Source organism: Anas acuta, chromosome 28 (assembly GCF_963932015.1).
Source record: "Anas acuta chromosome 28, bAnaAcu1.1, whole genome shotgun sequence".
NCBI classification, from domain to species: domain Eukaryota; kingdom Metazoa; phylum Chordata; class Aves; order Anseriformes; family Anatidae; genus Anas; species Anas acuta.
The window spans coordinates 2,981,643-3,001,909 of NC_089006.1; the positions used below are offsets into that span (position 1 = coordinate 2,981,643).

Sequence of the window (20,267 nt, forward strand, 5' to 3'; positions counted from 1 at the left end):
GGCAGGGCGTGGGGGGCCAGGGGGCAGCACCCTGCACCCTGCCCGCTCCCCCCCACCCCTCACCCACGTGTCTTCTTTTTATATAAAAAGGAAAAAGAAAAAAAAAAAACTACAAAAAGGAAGAAAAACCCTCCAAGTTTACAGAGCGCCTCGTTTCTCTCAGCGGTGGCACAGCTGGTTAGGGAGAGAGCACGGGGACGGGGACGGGGACGGGGATGGGGACGGGGGACAAGCTCCCTGCGGGTGCAGGGGACGTCGCCGTCCTCTCTGCCACTCGCTCCCGCGTGGGCACAAGAGGGAGAGGTCCCCGCAGGAGAGAACCCTTCCAGGGTGACCCCTGGGCCAGGCTCTCGGGGCACGGGACCCCCGTGGGGCGTGCGGTGGGAAAGGGGAAGCGGCCCCCGGCGCCTTCCTGCTTTCTGCGGGCAGGAGCCCCGGGCCCTGTGGTGTTTGCAGGCTGCCGTGATTCACTCCCACGCCGGGGGCTTGCACAACCCCGGGCCTCCGCTTCCTTCTCCTTTGCGTTGGGACCTCTCCCTCCTCATCCTCAGCCTCGCGGGGCACCCACCCCCTCCCCGGGCAGCCAGGACCCCTCTCCCGTGGGGACCTGGTGGCATCGTCCCCTCCCCTGTGCTGCCCCTTGGGGCTGGATCTTGGGGCTGGGGGGCCGAGCAGAGGGGGGGACACCCGGTGGTGACCCCATCCCCTCCCTGCCCTTCCCCGGGGCCGCTTTGTTCCTTTTCGGCCTTCTGGGAAGGCGGCGGGGCCGGGGGGGTGCCGGCCCCCGGGACCTCTCCGTGCTCATACCAAAGAGGAAACAGTTCAGGACCGGCTTTGGCGGGGTCTAGAGTCTATTTTTGGGGGCGTTTGGGTTTATTTTCTGGTCTTCTCGGGGTGGGGAGGGGTGGGGACGGGCGGGGGCCGAGGACCGTCGCGTATAATTTATTACACGTTTCTATACTTGCCGAACTGTATCATTTTATGGGTACACAGAGGAAAATAACCAGCTTTTTATATGCATATATCTATATCTATATAAATGTTCTCAGCAGCTTCTGCCGTGTCTCTGCTTCCTGGCCCAGCACCGGAGGTGGGGAGGGGGAGGAACGGGGCTGGGGGGGGCGCAGGTGCCGCGGTTCCAGGTACGGAGCCGGGACCCCCCCCCCCACAGCTCCCGGTGCCGGCGGTGGGGGGGTGGCAGAGGGTCCGGGAGGGGGGGGGTGGAGGCACACGGGGGGGGGGGTGGGGGGGGCGGATCCGCCCCGCCCCCGGTGCACGTGCGGCCGCCCCCGCGCCGGTTTCACAACCGCGGCCCCGGCAGCGCCGCCGGCGGCTCCCCCGGGTGCGCTCCCGGCCCGGGGCCCGGGCGCATGGCGGGGCCGCTGCTCCCCCCCGCGCTGCTCCTCGCCGCCGCCGCTGCTGCTGCCGCTGCCGTGCCCCGGCGGCCCTGCGGCCCCGTGGGTGAGTGCCTCCCGGTACCGGCACCGGGACCCGTAACGGGAGTTGGGGGGGGGGACGGGACCGGGGCTTCCCGCAGCGCCCCCACCCCCGGTACCGGCTGCCGGGGCCGCTCCGCTTCTGTCCGGGCGCTGTCCGGGGGGGTCCCGGTGCTCCCCACCGCGGTCACGGGGCTGGGAGCTGCGGGAAGGAGTGCCCGGGATTACCGGCCCCGGGAGAGCAGCGGGGGGGGGCCGGGGCTGGGAGCGGTGCTGGAGGGGAGCTGGGGGGGTCCTGGGGACTCTGCGGGGCCCCGGCACGGGGGGGTCCTGAGGGCGCTGGGGGTGCTGAGCGCCGGGGGTCCTGGGGGCTCCGGGCACTGGGGTCCCTGGGGGTCCTGGGCTCCAGGGGCGCTGGGGGTCCCGGGCTCTGGGGGTCCCGAGCGCCGGCCCCGCTCCCCGCGGGGGGGGCTTTCGGAGCCGCCCGCTCCCCGCTGACCTTTGTGGCTGCCCCGGGACGGAGCAGGGGCAGAGCTGCCCTTGGCACCCTGCCTGGCCCCGTGCTCAGCCCGGCGGCCTCGCTGCTTAACCCCTCCGGCACCACTTGCAGCCCCCCCCCCTTCACCCCCCCAGCCCCCTGCTTTCCTCCAGCCATGCTTCCACCTCCTGGGACCCCCCCACCCGCGACCCCCCGGCGGTGCCCGGCTCAGCCGGGGAATTGCCAGCTCAGCAGGAGCTGGCGCCTGCTCGGCGCTGGCCGCAAATATTGACACTGAGCGGCCTCCGGGTGCAGGCAGCAGGTGGACAGGGAGGGGGGGGGACACTGCTTAACCCCCCCCCCCGTCCCCATCCCCGCCTCGCTCCCAGGGCTCTCGCAGGACACGGTGCTGGGACGCCCGGGAGCCAACGTCACGCTGACGTGCGGGGCCGAGGGGCCGCTGAACGGCTCCGTGGCCTGGAGGACGGAGAAGCGGGCACCGGCGGGGGGCCATTTGCTGCCGGGGGGGCACACGCTGCTCCTGCAGCGGCTGCAGGTGGAGGACGCGGGGCTCTACAGCTGCCACGCCGGGGGCCGCACGCTGCGCACCCTGCGGCTGCTGGTGGAAGGTGGGTCCGTGCCGGGGCTTCCCCGGAGCATCGCCTGCTCTGGACACCCCCCACCCCACCCCGTGCCCCTGCTCGCTCACCCCCCCCAGCGCCTCCCTGCCTTGCAGAGCCCCCCGAGACCCCCCACGTCTCCTGCTACCGGCGCAGCCACGACAAAGACGTCCTGTGCGAGTGGCGGCTGCGGGCGAAGCCGTCCCCGGGCACGCGGGCGATGCTGTGGGTGAAGCGGAGGTGAGCGCGCTCTGGGGTACCCGGGGGGGGGCAGCCCCCCGCCTGTCCGTGCACCCCCGTTCCCCGCGAGCCCTTTTCCCGATCCCAGATGGGGCCGCCCCATCCCCGGTGCCACGTCCCCGCAGGTTCGCGGTGGAGAACGCCACGGAGCAGCGGTGCCGCTTCTTCTCCAAGGCGCAGAAATTCGTCTGCCGGGTGAAGGTGCCCCCCGGCGTGGACGACAACAAACCCCTGGTGGTGTCCACGTGCGTCCGCAACGCCGCGGGCGGCTCGGCCGGCGAGGACAAAATCATCACCCTCAGCAGCATCCGTGAGTGCCGGCTCCCCCCTGCGCCGGCAAACCGCGCGGTGCCGGTCCCTGAGCCCCCCCTGTGCCCGCAGTGAAGCCGGACCCCCCCCTCAACGTGACAGTGGAGGCGCTGGAAAAAGCCCCCCAGCGGCTGCGTGTCACCTGGACCTACCCCTCCTCCTGGGACCCCCGCTTCTACTGGCTCCGCTTCCAGGTCCGCTACCGCCCCGAGCCCACCCCGACCTTCACCGAGGTGAGCCCCCACCCCGAGCGGAGCGGGACCCTGGGGCTGTTTGGTCTGTGTGTTCCCCCCCCCCGGCTCACACCGCCCGTGTCCCCGCCAGGTTGACCAGGTGACGAGGACGTGGCTGGACATCCGCGACGCCTGGCGGGGCACGCGGCACCTGGTGCAGGTGCGGGCGCAGGAGGAGTTTGGGCACGGCGCGTGGAGCGAGTGGAGCCACGAGGCCGTGGGCACCCCGTGGACAGGTACAGGGGGGGGGACGTGGACGTGTGTGCCCCCACCCAGGCTGTGCCGTGGTCCCCGTGTCTCACGGACCTCTCACCTTGCAGACCCCAGGGATGTCACCGAGATGGGGCCCTACAGCTCGCAGGTAGGACGTGGTGTGGTGTCCCCCTCTACCCCCCCAAAATGTCCCCCTACTTGGAGCTGCCCCATCCCACCGTGTCCCCCCCCCCGCTGGCTCTTGCAGTTCCCCACAGAGGATGGTGCCTACGGCTACGGGGCCACGCTGCCGCCCGAGCTCTTTGAGGACAATGCTGCTGACGGCGATGGAGGTGAGGCAAGGGCTGGGGGCTTTGTGAGGGGCTGGGGGCTTTGTGAGGGGCTGCCCCCCCCCTACTCCAGTCCCGCAGACGAGCCCCTGTCCCCTCTGTGCCGCAGGAGCTGTCCTGGAAGCCAGCGCCCGCTCCGTCGCCTACCCCTACCCCTTCCTGGTGGCTGGGGGCAGCCTGCTCCTGGGCATCGCCCTCTTCATCGCCATCCTGGTGAGGTGAGTGCTGAGGGTGGGGGGCACCCGGGGGGGCTCCGCCGGCCCTCTCTGACCTAGGGCTGCTCTCCCCTCCCGCAGGTACAAGCAGACGTGGCGGCTGGGCGCGCGGCGGGGGGCCAAGCCCGCGGGCGAGGGGCAGCACGCGCTGGTGCCCCTGGGCCCCCCCAGCCCCAGCTCCCCACTCAGCGCCACCCCCCTGCTCCCGCCGGCCACCCCCCCTGCGCCGGGGCCCCTTCACGTCACCAACTTGGACTATTTCTTCTCGGGCAAGTAGCTGGGAGGAGGATGCTGGCAGACACCCATGGGTGAAGCTGGGGGAGAAGGGGGGGGGCCCAGTGCTGGCAGCTCTCCCAGCCCCCCAGCGCCCTCCCCAGGCTCTGGGGCTCGAGCAGCCCCTGCAGAGCGGGATCGGTGCCACCCCCATGGGGAACCGACCCCTGGGGGGGGCCCCAAGCTGGGTCCCCGGGTGGGGCAGCTCTGGGGCCACGGCCAAGCTGGGGTGGCCGGGGGTTAAGGCGCTGGAAGTGCCGGAGCGTGAGAACGGGGCCGCGCTCCCCCCGGGGCTGGGTTTGGGGTGGTGGCTCCGAGGGTCCCGTGGGGAAGGGCTGAGCCCCCCCCCCCCCCGTGCCTGGTGCCGCGGGAATGGGAGGGCCTGGCTGGATCAGCACCGTCCCTCCGCCCCTCTGGCCCTGTGCAAAAGTTTATTTTTTTTGGTTTTTAAAGCACGTGTCGGGGCCACGCGGCACAACGCGCCTCCGAAATAAACGCCTGGTGTTTGGTGTTTTAACAGAGCAACGAGGATGGATGGGGGGGGGGGGGAGGCTGGGCTGTGCCCCCCCTTCCTCTGCACCCTATGCCACGTACCCTCATGCCCTGCACCCCGGGGCCGTGCCCCCAGCAGCCCACCCCCGAGTTGTGCAAGGCCCTGGGGAGCTGCAGCTGTGCCCGGGCAGGAAACCGCAGGGCGAGGGGAGCGGGTGCCCGAGTGCCCTGGGGACACCGAGTTCCCCGTGGGCCGGCCCCGCTCTATAAAAAACCCAGCAGGATGCAGGGGGGGTGCGGGGTGGGGGAGGGAGGGACCCCCAGGTCCCCCAGGTCACCCATCCCAAAGGGGGGGGGATGCAGTCCGTGCTCCCCGCCCTGGTTTTGGGGTTGTCGCCCATTTCTGCGCTCCGTGGCACCCAGGTGACCCCGGGGTGCTCTGCCACCTGCCCCCCCCCGGGGCCGTTCTGCCCTTGTTCTCCCGCGCCCCGACGCGGGCCCCATCCGGGGCTGTGCCCTGGGGTCAGCCCCAACGGCCCCGGCCCGGAAACCTGCCCTGGTTTCGGCAGCACCCGGCGCTGAGCGAGGCAGAGCCTCGTGCTCAGCCTGTCCCGTGCAGGGTGCTCAGGGCAGGACCTGTCCCTGTCCCAGCCCCTCTCGCCACCCCTGGGGGGCCCTTGCCCTCCTGCACCCCTCCAGCCCCACCCCTGCCCTCCCCCTCCACCCTCACGTTCTGCTCCCAGCCCCATTCTGCGTTATTACGCCCCCCGTCCCCACCCCTGCCCCCTCGGGACCCTTCTCCCCCGGCCCCCCCAGCCCCATCCCTGCCCACCTCCTCTCCTCTCAGCCAACGAGTTTATTTCACTACTTCATTACACGGCCCCGTAACGGCCCGGCCCCCACCCCAGGCTGTGTTTGGGGGGGGGGCTGCAGCCCCCCAGGGCCCAGAGCCACCCGCGGCCGCATCCATCCCGCGGGGAGACCACCGCAGCCCGGCCAGAGTCCAGCGGTGGGCAGCAACCACCGGGCAGCCCCAGGGGCTGGGGGGTGGGGGACAGGACACGGCTGCAGGACCCCCCCCATGTCACCCAGCCCCCTGCGGGGGTGGCAGCCAAGTCCCAGCGGGCGCTAGTACAGCTTGCAGTGCACGGGGTGCAGCAGGGCCATGTGCTCGGCCCCCTTGAAGGGCAGCTTCTCGGTGGAGTAGTGGTGCACCACCTCGGGGATGCTGGCGAAGACGCCGCTGGCCTGGCTGAGCGTGTACTTGTTGTCCTTGGTCTGCGCCACGATGATGTGCACGCAGCCCTGGCTGGTCCTGGGGGGGCGGGGTACGGGGGTGGAGGGGTCAGCAGGGGGCTGGCAGCCCCCCGGCGCCCACCCATACACCCACCCACCCAGCGCGGGGTCCCAGCCCGGCCGCTCCGGGGCCGCATCCACCCCTGTTTGTTCCCTTCCCGCTCCGATTGTTTCGGCTCCAGGGGCTCTGCTTCCTCAGGAAGGAAATGCCGCCAGCGCTCCCGACAATGCGCCGCGGGCGGGGAGGGGGACGCGCCGCCCCCCGCCCCCCCTTCCCCTCCCCAACCCCGGGCAGCTTGGGGACAGCCGTGTCCCCTTGGTGGGGTAGGACAAGGGGGTGCCACCCCCCGGACACGGGCGCTGCCCACCCCACTGGGGTGTCCGTGCATAAAGTGGTAACTCCTGCGGCCCCTGTGCTGCCACATCCCTCCATGGTGGGACCCCCCCCCCAGTGCCGGGACCCCCCCGGTGGCTGCAGGGCCACTCACTTGAGCGCGATGGAGTACTTGCCGCTGCCGGTCTCGCTGGTGCGCACCAGGTACCCGGCCTCCTTGCACGCCTGCAGCCGGGTCTCAGCCTCGGCTCGGGTGATGGCCCCGTGGTACCAGCTGCAGGAGGGACACGGGGAGGGGGGGGACACTGAGAGGTGACCCATCTCCCCCCCCCCACCGCCACCGCTGCCCCACGTGGCTCGGCCTCGTGACTTACGGCTGCTTCTCCAGCGACAAGGCGGGGTCCACCCGCTCGCCCTCGCCGTGCTCCGCGCTCGCCGGCTTCAGCATCTTGGGGGTCCAGCTCTTCTGGCGGAGGTGCTGCCGCGGCGCCTCCTCCTTGGGCCGCTCCGAGCCCTCGAACTGGACTGGGGGAGCGGGGTAGGGGGAGAGGCGTGAGCCTCCTGCTGCCCCCCACGCCCACCCGCAGCCCCCTCCCAGCCCCAGCCCTTACCCGACAGCGCCTTGACGATTTGCTCCTTCTTCCACTCCCAGGGCTGCTCGTACTCGGCCGCCGGGCGCTCATCATTTTCGGGCAGGCGCCCGTCCCCAGCCCTCGCCTTGCGCTCCGGGGTGCCCTCGCCGGGCTCGTAGGGGGTGTCATAGAGCTGCGGCCCCTTCCCCGCTGCCTCCTTGCCCCCCGGCCACTTGGCAGCCTCCACCTTGCCCCCCACCTCCCCGGGCTCGCTGGGGCCGTCCAGCAGCAGGATGGCTTTCACCAGTGGGTCCTTGGAGCCCCGGCGGCGGATTTCTGTGGGGCAAAAGGGAGGTGGGTTGGGGAGGGGGCTGCAACTCCCCCCCCCAAACCCCCACAAACGCTACCCATGGGGAAGGATACGCGGTGGGAACCCCACGTGCCAGGGGCGGGAGGAACCGGGGCAGGAAGGAGCCCATCCCCGTGGCGCCCGGCCGCCGTCGCGGCCCCGAAGCGCTGGCGCCGCCGGCACAGACGCCCGCCCGCGGGGCCGCCGGGATCCCGGAGGAAGCGGGGCCGTGGCTGCAGGATGCTACACCCCAACGCGGGGGCGGTGGAGCAGGGGCTCGCTCCCCCCCACCCACCCTAGGGACACCCCCAGTGGGCGCCCCCAGCCCCATCTCCCCTTCCCCGGGGCTCCCCCTTCCCCGACCCCGTTCGCCCCTGACTCCACCAACACCGCTTGGACAAACAGCCCAGGCTGCCCTGCACGGAAAAAAACCATCAGCAGCAAATCTTTTATTTCCAGCTTCCGGCCGACTCAGTTCCTGTTATTCTGTCCAGCTGTGCGGCCTCCTGGGTGGAGCGGGGGTCGCCGGCCTGGGGGGCACAGCCAAGGGGCGGCGGGGGGGACCCGAAGCCGGGGCGGGTGGTGAGAGCGCAGCGGGGTCCCCACAGGGTGGGGAAGGGGCGCGGTGGGGCCGGGTCCCCCAACACGGCTCAACGTGGCAGCGCCAAGCCCTGGGGCGTCGTACGGGCCCCGTGCACCCTCCCCAGTGGCACCAGGACTTTGCACCGGCGGCCGTGGGTCAGCGCCCGGCCAGGGCAGGCCATCGCCGAACCCGCGCCTTATCTCTCCCCGTGCAGCAGCAGGAAACAGAAGAGCGGCTTTCCTGTTCCCAAAGCCTCCCGCGCCGGGTGGGTCCCCGCCTGACGGCCCCGGTCCTGAGCGGTGCCAGCCCCGCGTTCCCCCCCACCCCCCGGTGCGGCACCCACCTGTGATCATCTGCTGCGCGTCGTAGGGCTCCATGTAGCCGTCGTTCTCCCCCAGCCGCTCGGCCTCCCGCTGCCCCTTGGTGCGCTTGGCGTCGTAGGGGTCGGCGTAGTCCTCCAGGATGATGACCTGGGGGACAGGCACTGGCTGAGGGGGCTCGGGGTGGGGGTCCCATAGTGGCGATGGCAGTGCTGTCACAGTGTGCTTGGTGTCTCTTGGCAGGGGACAGGGACATCCCTAGGTGGGGTGGCGAGAAGTGGGGTGCTAGCCCCAGGTACTGGGATGTGGGACATGCCCACGAGTGGCACCTTTTTTTTTGGGGGCGGCAGCATCCATCCCCACACAGTTCAGGATTCAGGGACATTTCTGGGTGACGCTCAGGAAGCAGCAGGGCTCAGACCCCAAATGTCACCACGGTGGCGGCCCCGTCCCCAAGGCCACACCGGGCTCCAGAGCCCCACTCCCCTCCAGCCCCCCCAGTGCTTGTCCCAGCACAGCTTTATGTAAGCGTTTATTGAACCAGTCCCTGAGCAAGTGCCAAGCAAGCGGGGTCAGGCCGGGCTCCTGCAGGGCTGGGACCGGGGAGGGGTGGGGGGGGGGCAACACGGATTAAGTGAAATTGGGCTGAAAGGAACTTGACGGCAGCTGGAGCTGGGCACGATGAAACACCGGGGTCAGCCGGGCTAATGATGCTGAGCCCGAGGCTGCTCGAGCTGCCGGTGCCAAGCGCCCCCCCCTGCTCCGAGGATGCGGTGGCTTTGGCATGGCCACTGTCCCCATGCAGGGGGGGTCCATTCCCCCCACCCCACCCCCCCCAGTAAGGGTCCCCCCCTTACCGTCTCCGTCTTGGCGCTCTTCCCCTTGTCCTGCTCGGGCGCGGGGCTGGCGCTGGGGTAGCTCTTCCCGTTCTTCTCGTGGGCCTCCACCTTGATCAGGCGGTTGATGTAGGTGCCGCAGGTCTTGGGGGGCCCCTCGGGCGCTGCCCCCTCCGCCCGCGAGTTTTTGCGCATTTTCCCGGTGGCGGCTTGGAGCAGTCCCTGCAGGTTGTCCCTCGACAGCCGGCTGCCCCCGTCCTTACCGGCCCCGGGGCCGGCCCGGCAGCCCCCCAGCTCCGCCGCCGAGTTCTTGCGGCTCTTCCCCGGGGGGGCTCCCCCGGGCGGCTCGCCGGGCCCCAAGCTTTTGCGGGAGGGGCCGCACAGCTTGCCCAGGCTGCCGCCGCCGGGCCGAGCCCTCTCCGACACCGTCTTCAGGTTGGCGGGGAACTCCTTGAACCACTTGGCCGCCATGGGGCCGGGGGCGCGGCCCCCCCGGGGCCGGCGGAGGGGGTCAGGGCCAGCTCAGCCGCGGGGCGCGGGGCAGCGCCGCTCCCCCAGCCCGAGGCACCGGGGGCCAGCCCGGGGCAGGGGGGGGCGCGGGGGCCCCGAGCGTCCCGAGCCCCGGAGGGGACGGGGGCGACCCCCGCGGGAGGGGGGTGCGAGGTGCGGGGGGGCTCTGCGGGGCTCCAGCCCCGGGCTGCCGGCCCCGGGGGGGGGGGTCTCTCGCCGTGCTCCGGGGGCAGCTCCCGCAGCCCGGGCTGCTCGCCCCGCGGCGGGCGGGCGGTGCCGTCGCGGTTCCTCGACGGGGGCCGCTCCCCGGGGGCTGCCGCTCGGTCAGGCCGGCCCGGGGGGCCCCATGCGGCGGCGGCGGGACGGGACGGGACCGGCCGGGACGGGACGGGACGGGACGGAGCGGAGCCGAGCGGAGCCGGGGCTGGAAGCGGCCGGAGGGGGCGGCGGGGCCGGAGCTCCCCGCCCAGATCCGGAGGGGGCGGCGCGGCCCCGGGGGGGCGGCGGGGCCGGACCCTGCCCCGACGGCACCGGGACGCGGCCGGTGGGGGTCAGGTGGGGGCCGGTGGGGTCCTGGGGCTGCTTGAACGACGGGAGGGGAAGGGGCTGAGCCTGCACGGCCCCCATGTGCGCAGACCCCATGCGGATACCCCAGACCCCATGCCCAGACCCCGCACGCAGCTCCCTCCCCCACCACCACCACGCACCCACCAGCTCAGCCCCAGCGCCCTTGCTGCCCCCCCGGCTGCGGTTCCTGGGGCTCAGCCCCATTTCTGCCAAAAATTTCTGTGGGAAACCTCGGTCGGGCCCAGAGATTTGGGTTCCTGCGCGGCGGTGCCGGGGTTGGCACCACTCACAGCAAGAGGAAAGGACGGGGACGGGGCAGGGGCTCTGCAGGTGCAGCCCCCCCACCAGCCCCAGGCCAGAGGCAGGTTCCCAGCCTCGCAACCACCCGGAGCAGGGAGCGGAGCTGCTCCGGTCCCCCAGGGCTCGAGTCCAAGCTCAGCTCCCCGCCAGCACTGCTGGGCACAGGGCAGCGAGCGTCCCTCCTGCAGGCTTTGGTTAATGTTTGGCTTCGTGTGGGTGCAGACAGCTCCTGCCAGCCCCTACCCGTGTGTTCCTGATCTCCGGGCAGGCTGAGGAGTGCTGGTGTCCTTTGGGTGTTTGGATGAAGGCTGAGGGGGGAGGACAGCGGCGTTTAACCCCAGCTCCCGCTGCTCTTCCACTTGACGTGAGCGCGGTGACCCTTCGCCCTCTCCCCAGCCGGTTCTTGGTGCTAATGAAGCCGCGGAGGGGAGCGGAGCCCTTGGCTTTTCTCCTTGATGAGCTTCACGAGGTCCCTGGCCGCGCACTTCTCCCGCCTGCCCTCCGGCCACGCACTTAAAACGCTCCCTGGCAGAGGCTGGAGCCGCTCCCGCAGCGAGCAGCCCCCAGTAATCCCGCTCATCGAGCGTCTTTTTGTTCCAAGGCTCGAAGCAGGGCAACGGGTAATGAGCAGAGCAGCTGCTGGATGTGATAATGGACTTCTGAGGCCCTTTGATTTCCCAATAACTTTGATTCAAACAGCAATGAATTAATCCCAGTGGCTTGGCTTTGCGGCTGATGAGTCAGCCGTGCCCTACAGCTGAGGACTCAGCACCAGGAGCCGGAGCAGCCACAACACCCAGCTCCTTCCAGCAGCAGCAAGGGAGGCTCGAGCAACGGGGCAGGACTGCACGATGCCCCCCAGTCACAGCTGCAGCTCAGCCCTGCACCCAGCAGAGGAGGAAAAATGAAATCCTACAGAGCCGGGCTGCTCACACAGGTGGGTGCTGCAGGAACAAGCCTGGAGGCAGCCCAGGTCCCAGCGACTCACGAGGCACTGCCCTCACTCCCTGAATTCGGTGGCTTTCACCCACAGCACAGGGACAAGGCCAGGGCTGATCACACAGCTGTGTGCATGCGGAGCCTCCTGAGCACAAATATGAACACAGCCTCATCCCCTCAGCACAGGGGTAGTGGGGAGAGACTGGCAAGAAGGGAACAGCCCCAGGGTTGGCATGGCCAAGTCTCTGCTCATCCCCCAGTTTCACAGAATACACCACTGAGAAGTTTGGGGGCAGCAGGCAGCCCCCAGCTGCACACACAAACCCACAGCACAACAGGAGCCAGTGCTGCAAACACTCCCCTCTCCCCTCACAGAGGTATACAAGGTTGCAGGTTACAGAGGTTTGTTCCTGGTGTAAGAGAGGGGGCAGAAGCCCCTCTCCTTGGCTGCCCAGAATAAAAGAAAAAGGGGGAGTTCTCTTCCAAAAAGGTTGCAGCAGCCCTCGCTGCTTGGCTTGTCCTGGCCCATAGCAGCAGGGACAGCACCAGGAGCTGCAGCTCTTCCTTTACCCCCACCTCCAACACCACCCCGGGACTGGACCAGCGTGGAAGACATTGGAGGCACAGACACCACAACCTGGTTTGCTCCACGCTGCCAGCACAGGGTTCAATCCACCCAGCAGCATCAGAGGGAAGAAAAAAAAATAGTGAGACAGGTATCTTCAAATTAACAAACTGTAATTTTTCTCCAAAGATACATTTTCCATACACATCCATCATACACTGTAACAAAAAAAAGCAGTGTACATGAAATAAGAAAATAAATTAAATCCATAGCATAGGTAAGGAGGACGCTCTAGACTGGAGTAGAGTCGAAAGTTTCCAGCGATACAAGAGGCTCAAAAGTTTGTTTTAATAAGAATGCCTGCTAGCAAGGGTCCAGCAAGTGTTTTAGGTCAGTCCAACTGCTTAAACAGTTTTCTTTAGAGTTTATAACAGCCATTATTGTCCTGCAACAGGCAGAGCTATTATATCCTGGGAGAAAGCCAGAGAGGCATCGTAAGATCCAAGTACAGCGTTCAGAAGATGAACGGATCGGTCCTGCAGGATCCGTGCTAGCCATCTTCCTTGGGTGGTGTGTACCAGCCTGAAACAAGAACAGAGATGCACGAGGGATGCAGCTGTACAGAAACAAATGCCATACCTAGAAACACCTGGCTCTACACCCACAAATACCCAGCAGCACAAGCATGCTGAGTCCGTTCCCACAGGGCTATGGACAAGGGCTGTGCCTGTCCAAAAGGGACCCCAAATTACCAGGGGCTTTCCCTCCACGTTACTCCACAACACCATGCAAACAGTGCCACGCCGCCTCTAGCCACACCAAAGGCCACCAGCACCGACCTCTGGGGCCAGAGCAGGAATGGCAGAGGGGTGCTGCAGCGTGCTCCCTGCTTTAGCAAGCAGCTGCTGACCAGGAGCATCATCGTGCTCTGGGTGATCTCTGACTTGGGGCAGAAAAGCCTCGATCCAGACCAGCAAAGGGAAAGGCACCCCCTGTCCCTCAGGCCTTACCATTCTTCTCATGGATCTGAACCAGGGACTTGTAGGACTGCTGTGCTCTTGTCAGGCTGTACTGATTCTGCAAGGGAAGCCAGGGTGACGATCAGTCTGGTGTAACGAGCAAAGCCATTTCACAGCCCCCCCCGCCACCAACTGCGCTGCCACAGAGCTGCTTGTCTTCTCACCTGCATCTGTTCCCCTCCCAACCACTTCCCCAGTTCCCTTACACAAAGCCAGAGGGGATTTCCCACACACCTGCCCTTCCCTTCCCAAGAAAAACTCCCTGGGCTACAGCACACCCACAGAAGCCTCGCGCTGGGCTCTCGGGATCCCAAGCGCCGACGAGCTCCGCTCTGCCTTAGCTGCACAAAGCAGCTGCTGAGTGCCAAGAAGGAGAAGCCCCTGCCTGACCAACCCCTACCTTATTGGCTCCAAATTGCACTCGCGCTTTCCCTTTCACCAGCGTGGCGCTGATCTGCATAATCACCGACTCGATGGAGTAGGCGCTGCTCCAGCCCTGCGGGACAGAGAGCACCAGTGAGGCCGGCACGGACACGAGCAGGGCCCCGAGGCAGGGAAGGGCTTTCCCGAGCCCTGCACAGGCATCGCAGAGCCACGCCAGCTCTCAGCTGCTGGCAGGAGGCGCAGGCAGCAAGAGGAGCGGGATTTGGCTGCCAGCAGCTGGAATAGGAGGTGTGAGAGGCAGCAGCACTACTCAGGAGCACGCTGGCAGCCTTTGAGCCCTGGGTCTCCCGCAGGGTCACGCCTGGTACCCACCTGTTTTGTGAGTAGCTCCATGCAGATGGCACCACCACCCAGAACATACCTTGGGGAAGGAATTGGGGAAAGTTACGAGAGATGGCCACAGCCTCACCCACCCAGTGCTCTGCTAATGAGCCATTTGCTCAGAGAGGATCTCTCAGGGAAGAAAATACACAAAAAACCATCCACCAACCCCGTTGGTACTTCCTGGGAGGGTTACTACATGTTACTACTCGTACCACAAAGGTGACAGGACTTGCAGCACTCCCCAGCGGATAAACTCTTAATGAAAACCTCTCCAAAAACCAGAGCTAGAGACCCCAGAGAGGAGAGCCAGGCAAAGAGTTACTCACCCCCCAGACAGCACAGGGGACACGACCCTTACGAATGGTGGATCAAAAGGAAAGTTGTCCTGGAAAAGAGAAGGAAGCAAAGCCATTGAGAAACTTCTCCTCTGATGACTCACTGAAGCAGGCGTGCATCGAGGATGACAGGTTTTGGGAGGCCTTACTTTAAAGGAGAAGTTTAGGAGGATGAAATCTGTTCCTTCTTTCTCTTTGAGGATCTGGAGATCGTTGTGCAAAGCGCTATCCTCGTCAACCCTGCCGAAGGAAAACCCCAGAGGCTCAGAGTCAAGGTCACGCTCGTCAAGTCAGCCACGCTCCCTGCCAGTGAAGCCCAGAGCTACCGTACCTGACAACCCGGCTGCCACGTGGGCCCTCAGGTTCACACCCAGAGGGCAGTGACAGCATGCGCTGCCAGCATTCTGCTCCTGGTTTCCAGAGAAGGCCATCACACACCCTTTTTGCATGCCAGCTTAAATATAAAGACTGCCTGGCCCAAGGAAAAGGCAGCACTGGTGTCTGGAGGGTGTGAAAGCTCGGGGTTTTGCCTGATGCACCTCTTCCAGGACTCTAGGAACAGCAGACAGACTTGCAGAGCCCTCAGATTATCTCATCTGTCTCTGGAGATGATGCCTCCTCCTTTCTGGTGCACAGACAGCAAGCGAGCTGCCCGTGGGACTAAGAGGCTAAACCCCCGCTCTGCCAGGTGCCCCCCTGCCCTGCTCGCTTCCCCCCGGCTCATGGGGATGTTTTGGTCCCACCACCAAGATCCGTGACCCCAAGCTGTGCCACCTACTTCAGGATTTTGACGTTCCAATCGTACAGGCTGTCATTCACTAGTTCAACTGCATAGTATCCTGCAAGGCAGAGGAGAGGTGTCAGCACAGGAGGAACGGGCAGGGGCTGAGCCACCCCCTGGACTTCAAAATCCCCTGCAGCACAGCCTCAGCCCAGCACGGGCTCCCCTTGGAAAAGGGCATCCTGACGGTGTGGGTGCCATGGCCCACAAAGCCCGTTACACGCGGCAGGGCTCCTCGCTTCCATCCAGCACAGACGGGGAACAGACACCACAAGAGGCTGCTCTGCTCGCTTTTGAGCCACAGCAACCCAAGGCCTGAGATCCTCCCCACAGCAACACCACGGAGCAAAAGGATCCGGCTCTGAGGCCCCTCTGGTGCTGCCCAGAACGAAGGGAAAGGTCCCCACAGCCAGCAGCCCCCTCCCTCCCTCCCTCCCTCCCCGCACTTACCGCCCTTGAAACTTGGTGATCGGTAAATATCCCTGAGCTCCTTCATTAGCCGGTCAGTGGCCTGCACAGACCCAGACACTGCACCCTGCAAGGAATGGGGGGGCTGCACTGTTACGCTGCTCCCACCGCGGCCGCAGCTGGATGAAGCAAACGCCCGAGCCAAACTGCCCAGCCTCGAAACCAGACCTTGCTGCGCCCCCACCTCGCTCAAGTTTTCCCCTTTCTCCCCACAGAAACTCCCTTGCCCCAGACAAACACGCCCCAGGTGGTGCAGCTGCAGCAGAAATACCTCCCTGCCCCCCCTGCTGCAGGAGACCCCAGCCCAGGGGTACAAAAGCACAACCCACCAACCTTCTCCAGGACCCAGGGCGAGACCCAGCTCCTGGGAATCCCAAATCCCGGCTGCCCTGCGTGGCATTGCTGCCTCAGGTGCACGGGGTTCACCCAAAGCCTGGGGGCACTGCTCCAGCCCACCCCTGAGCTGCTGCTGTCCCTCTGGCCAGCGCTGGCCCCTTTGATTTGGGGCTAGCAGGCGCCTCCAGCGCTCCTGCCCTTGGGTCCCTCTGCTTCCCCAACCCTGCCGCCCTCCAGGTGACACGTACATTTAAGTAATCTTGCCTCTGGTTCTTTTTTATTTTCTCTAGAATGGCCAGGTTTTCCTTCCCAATGCCTTCATCCTCTGTTTTCTTCCCATCTGCTGGCTCTTCCTCTTTCATCTCATAGTGGTCCAAGTCCTCCGTGTCCTGCGAAGGGGAGAGGTGAGCTAGCACGAGACCCACCCTCACTCCTCCCCGCTCCGAGTGGCATAGAGACGAGGTGTCCCAAGGATTCCTGGTGCCCATCTCCCTCCCCACGAGATCCCAAGTGCAGACACCAAGGTGGAAGACACAAGGGCTCAGTGCAAGGCCTGGGCACGCTCCATAAAGAAGTTTTGGGCCCCAGCAGCCCTCCTGTGCCAAAGCCAACAGGCAGAGAGGCACACTTCCCTTTCCAGATTTAAATTGGACTCCTACAAGCCTTTTGTTCGCTGGGTTCTTCTCTGCCAAGCCTCACGCCTGTCCACAATCAGCCACTAATCCTACGCCTGCTCCCCAACAAATCCCGTGGAGCTGCAGGGTGCTGCATCTCGGCAGGGGCAGGGCTCGAGCAGCCCTGTGCTGCTTTCTGGATGCTGGAACACAGCACGGCACGAATATCCCTGCTCTGTGACCAAGCTCCCAGCACAAACAGGTCACCAGAAGCACAGAAAGGAGAGACTCGCTCACACCGCTCACAGGACGTTCTCCCCTCCAAGAGAGGCCACGTTTCAGGGTGCATCCAGAGGCCCTTTTAGGATCAGCTCAGCTCTCCCTGCTCACAGCGAGCTCCTGATGCTCCCCCAGCAAGGGCAGAGGATCAGCCCCTCGCCCCCTTCCCCTGCGCTCACCAGGCTGACGTGCACGAGCCCACCGATGGCAATCACCAGCAAAAAAAGAGCCACAGCAACCAGCGGCTGCTGCAGATGGTGCTTGTGCTGCACGCAGCCGCTGTCACCACGTCAGCACGCGGGGTTTGGCTGCGGACACGCAGAGCTCCAGTGCTGGTCTTAAATCCTCTGAGCAAGCGTTTACTTCGGCCTCGCTGGGCTGGCTGCTGCTATTCTGGCTGAGCAGCGTTTTGGGAAGGGCTTTGACATTTTTAGATCGTCACCCAGGAAAATAGATCCTCCTCGAAAATCCCTCGAGTGGATTAACCTGTATAATGCATCTCTGCACCAGGGCATGGCTCCGCCGCTCTGCTCATCCAGCCCAGGCCGGCAGATCTCGCTGCTCAGCGAGAAACCTTTGCTCTGAAGGAGCACGCTGTGTGCTGCACGACACGAGCCGTTGGCAGGGAGCACAAGTGGGAACGCTCGCTGCCAGTCCTCACATCCTGAGCGTTTCTTTTCCAGCTCACAGGAGCGTGACAACTTACCCGCCGCCACTTTGCTGGGAAGCAGCAGGTCTGCAGACAGGCGGGGTTATTCGTGGTAACACTCGGAGCCTCCACGTTTCCCCCGGGGACCCTCGCGAAGGCTGGCCTCGATTTAACAAGCCGTCAGCTTCGCTAAAACCCCGCCAGCTGCTGCCAAGTGACCTGCCCCCAGGTTCTGCGGCGCTGCTGAGGAGGTGCGCAGGCCTCGCGCGCCCAAGGAGAAGTGCACCGCGAAGTGTCACCATGGAGATTCAAGATTATTCCACCCACTGCTAGAGATCTCTAAACCACAAACCAAACAAGCGAAGCCTGTGGGTTCTGCAGCGTGATATTCTCAGCCTGCAGTGAAGAGCGGCCTCCCCTGCCTCTCCTGGTGGCTCCGCTGCTCGCACACGGAGCCATCCCACCTCATCCTCTCTGCGGGAGCTCAGCCCCGCGCCCCTCTGACATCAAACTGCTGCAGAGGAAATCTCAGGCTCTCCAGCACAGCAGCACAACCAGAACTTGTCCCAGGGGCTCCATCCTCACTCAATTTACCTGCCCTCAGAGGCCGCAGCAGCGTCCCCGGGCTGCCGCAGCCCCCTGCGTCCTGTCAGCGCACTGCTCCCACCTGGGGCTCAGGACCCAGGTCCCCAGCAGCAAAATGCTGAGAAAAATCCAGCTTCTGAGCCTGGTTGGCTTCAGCAGGCCCTATCCTGTCCGCACTGTGCCAATTCCTCCCCCCCTGGACCTCCGTGGCTCAGCACCTCCCCTCAGGCAGCTCACAGCAGGTCGCTGTGCTCAGCTCCCGGGCGCGCGCCCTCACGCAGCGAGGAGACGCTCACCTCCGGCATCTCTTCGTCTTCCTCTTCAGAGGACACCTCTTCCTGCGTGCTCTGCGAGGACAAAAGGGCAGAGCCCGCTCCGTTAGCTTCCCCTGGCCACGCTCCCCTGCCTGCCGCGGCGCTTCCGAGGCAGGGATTTACAAATCACAGAGCCAGGGTAAAAGCAGAGCCGAGCTGAGGACCTTTATGGGCACCTGCAGCAGAGCAGCTGGGCAGGGATAAAGGGAGGGAAGCAGTGAGAATAAATCAGATGAATAACATCTGAGGTGTCAGGCCGGGGGGGCAGAACCCAGAGCCCGAGCTGGCCGGGCAGCAGCGCTACCAAGGAGAGGATTCCACCCCAGGGAGGGGAGCAAAAACCCCGCACCCGCCGTGGGGAAGGAAGCCGCAGCCTTTAAAGCCAGGCAGCTCCTTCTGTCGTCTCAGGAAACCGCGTCCCAGGCTCCTCACCTGTTCTGCCGGCAGAGGCTGGTCCAACATTTCGACATCTGGATGCTGGGGGAGGTTGTACAGTTTGCACAGGTCTGAAATTATTCGCTTCAGGTGCTGCAGAAGCTGCCCGGAGAGCAGAGGAGTGTCAGGGCGACACCGAGGCCGCACATGGAGCCGGACCTCACCCACCCTCAGCACTGCCACCGCTTCCCCTCCCGAGCAAGCAACGGCCCCCGGAGGGCTCCTTCCAACCCCACCCTGCTCCAGGGGAGCAAAACCACCCAGGAGAAGTCGGAGCTGCTCAGCCCCAGAGTCCTAAGCCCCTAAAAGCCCCGGGGGCTCAGCGCAGGCAGTGGGGAAGCAGCCGGCCCCTCGTCGCCCCCCTCCCCACGCAGCTGCCCCCTCACCAGCGTGTTGCCCTTCCTGACTTCCACCAGCCGCTCCAGGATAGCTGCCAGGTTGGGGTCGTCCGACTCCACGGACCAGATCGGGGGGACAGCTGGGTACGACTCCTGGGAGCAAGGAGAAAGTGTTGGAGACACCCCAAACCGCCCCAGACCCACAACCCCGGTCAGCCGGGGCCCCACGCCGCTCCCCCCCGCGAGCCTGGAGCAAGGGAAGAATTTGGGGGAGGGAATTTTGGCTGCCCCTTTGGCCCCTGGAGCGTTTGGGTCCTGAGGGTGATTACCGGGGGCTACCGGGGGTGCTCCAGGCTACCGCAGAGGCCGCTCGCACCGCAAGCTGCGGGACCGACACCGTGGGAGGCTCACAGGTGTGGTGCCCGAGGGCTGCTCGGGGCAGTGCCGCTGTGCTCCGTGCCCCCGTTCGGCCCCAAGCACCCGGGACAACGGAAACCCCCCCGGGGACCCCCGGTTGGCGTAAATAACGGGTGGCAGCAGCAGGCACCTCCCCGGGGCCCGGCGGCACCCCGAGCCCAAACCCCCCCCCCGAGCCCCAGGGCACCGCCAGCACGGGGCTGTGGCACCGGGGGGAGGTCCCGGTGCCCGTGAGCCCCCTCCCCGGGGGCAGCAGCCGGAGCAGCTCCAAGGAGCCGCCCGGTAACGGCCGCCCCGGTTCCAGCGGGGCCGGCAGCGGCCGCCAACGCCCGCAACGGCGCCGGGGCCCTGCCGGGGCCGTCCCGGGGCTCACCGTGATGTTGCAGTGGATGCGGACGGGCCCCGGGGGCGGCCCCCGGGACGCGGAGCCCCCGGCGCGGGCCCCCGGCCCCGGGACGAACTCGCAGCTGATCTCGTCGGGGCAGGCGCTGCCGATGCGGAACCGCTCGTGGCCCCGGTGGAAGATGGACTCGAGCAGCCGCAGCTCCCGCTTCAGGAGCCGCCCGGCGGGGGCCGCCCCGGCTCCGCTCCGCCCGGGCCCCCCCCCCCGCCGCCGCCTGCGACCCCGCCGCCTCCTCCGCCCCCGCCCGCTGCATCTTCCCATGGAGGGACCCGAGGGACCCGCTCCGCCGCCACCGGCCCCGGGCCCCGCCGCCGCCGCCGCCGCAGCCCCCGGAGCCGGCCCAAGATGGCGGCGGGACGGCCCCGCTCGCCGGAAGTGACCCCTCCCGCCGCCGCGGGAAGGGGCGGGGCGAGGAGCCGGAAGCGCGAGCGGCGCCGGGCGGGGCGGGCGGCACCAAACCGGAAGTGACGCGAGGAGGAGGCGGGGACCGGGAGGGGGCGGGGCGGGGCGGGGCGAG

General features: G+C 66.7%; 3 protein-coding genes across 3 annotated transcripts; 1 reads left to right on the forward strand and 2 right to left on the reverse strand.

Moving 5' to 3' along the window:
* The first annotated feature begins 1,293 nt into the window (after window positions 1–1,293).
* IL6R (interleukin 6 receptor) lies at window positions 1,294–4,863 on the forward strand. Its single transcript, XM_068662617.1, has 10 exons — window positions 1,294–1,461; window positions 2,304–2,543; window positions 2,651–2,774; window positions 2,900–3,084; window positions 3,156–3,316; window positions 3,408–3,552; window positions 3,637–3,677; window positions 3,777–3,861; window positions 3,968–4,076; window positions 4,155–4,863. The coding sequence occupies exons 1-10, from the start codon at window positions 1,371–1,373 to the stop codon at window positions 4,348–4,350; spliced, it is 1,377 nt and encodes a 458-aa protein (XP_068518718.1). The 5' UTR covers window positions 1,294–1,370; the 3' UTR covers window positions 4,351–4,863.
* An 816-nt stretch (window positions 4,864–5,679) lies between these two features.
* SHE (Src homology 2 domain containing E) lies at window positions 5,680–10,089 on the reverse strand. Its single transcript, XM_068662618.1, has 6 exons — window positions 9,150–10,089; window positions 8,316–8,442; window positions 7,080–7,376; window positions 6,843–6,993; window positions 6,623–6,742; window positions 5,680–6,153 (listed from the first exon to the last, which is right to left on the reverse strand). The coding sequence occupies exons 1-6, from the start codon at window positions 9,597–9,599 to the stop codon at window positions 5,967–5,969; spliced, it is 1,332 nt and encodes a 443-aa protein (XP_068518719.1). The 5' UTR covers window positions 9,600–10,089; the 3' UTR covers window positions 5,680–5,966.
* Window positions 10,090–12,165: 2,076 nt separating this feature from the next.
* Window positions 12,166–20,003, reverse strand: UBE2Q1 (ubiquitin conjugating enzyme E2 Q1). Its single transcript, XM_068662619.1, is given in 14 exon segments — window positions 12,166–12,591; window positions 13,020–13,086; window positions 13,429–13,524; window positions 13,785–13,833; window positions 14,123–14,181; window positions 14,281–14,371; window positions 14,910–14,970; window positions 15,363–15,447; window positions 15,965–16,105; window positions 18,140–18,190; window positions 18,590–18,694; window positions 18,979–19,083; window positions 19,721–19,943; window positions 19,945–20,003. Coding segments are annotated over 14 exon segments (1,224 nt in total). The 3' UTR covers window positions 12,166–12,559.
* Between the last annotated feature and the right edge of the window lie 264 nt (window positions 20,004–20,267).

Bases quoted from the DNA above. Each gene is read 5' to 3' on its own strand.
- IL6R (XM_068662617.1), top strand. From the start codon at position 1,371: ATGGCGGGGCCGCTGCTCCCCCCCGCGCTGCTCCTCGCCGCCGCCGCT. The intron at 1,462-2,303 runs GTGAGTGCCTCC...CCTCGCTCCCAG, and splicing joins GCGGCCCTGCGGCCCCGTGG to GGCTCTCGCAGGACACGGTG. The intron at 3,317-3,407 runs GTGAGCCCCCAC...TGTCCCCGCCAG, and splicing joins CCACCCCGACCTTCACCGAG to GTTGACCAGGTGACGAGGAC.
- SHE (XM_068662618.1), bottom strand. From the start codon at position 9,599: ATGGCGGCCAAGTGGTTCAAGGAGTTCCCCGCCAACCTGAAGACGGTG. The intron at 8,443-9,149 runs GTAAGGGGGGGA...CCTGTCCCCCAG, and splicing joins AGAGCGCCAAGACGGAGACG to GTCATCATCCTGGAGGACTA. The intron at 6,743-6,842 runs GTAAGTCACGAG...TCCCTCCTGCAG, and splicing joins TTGTCGCTGGAGAAGCAGCC to CTGGTACCACGGGGCCATCA.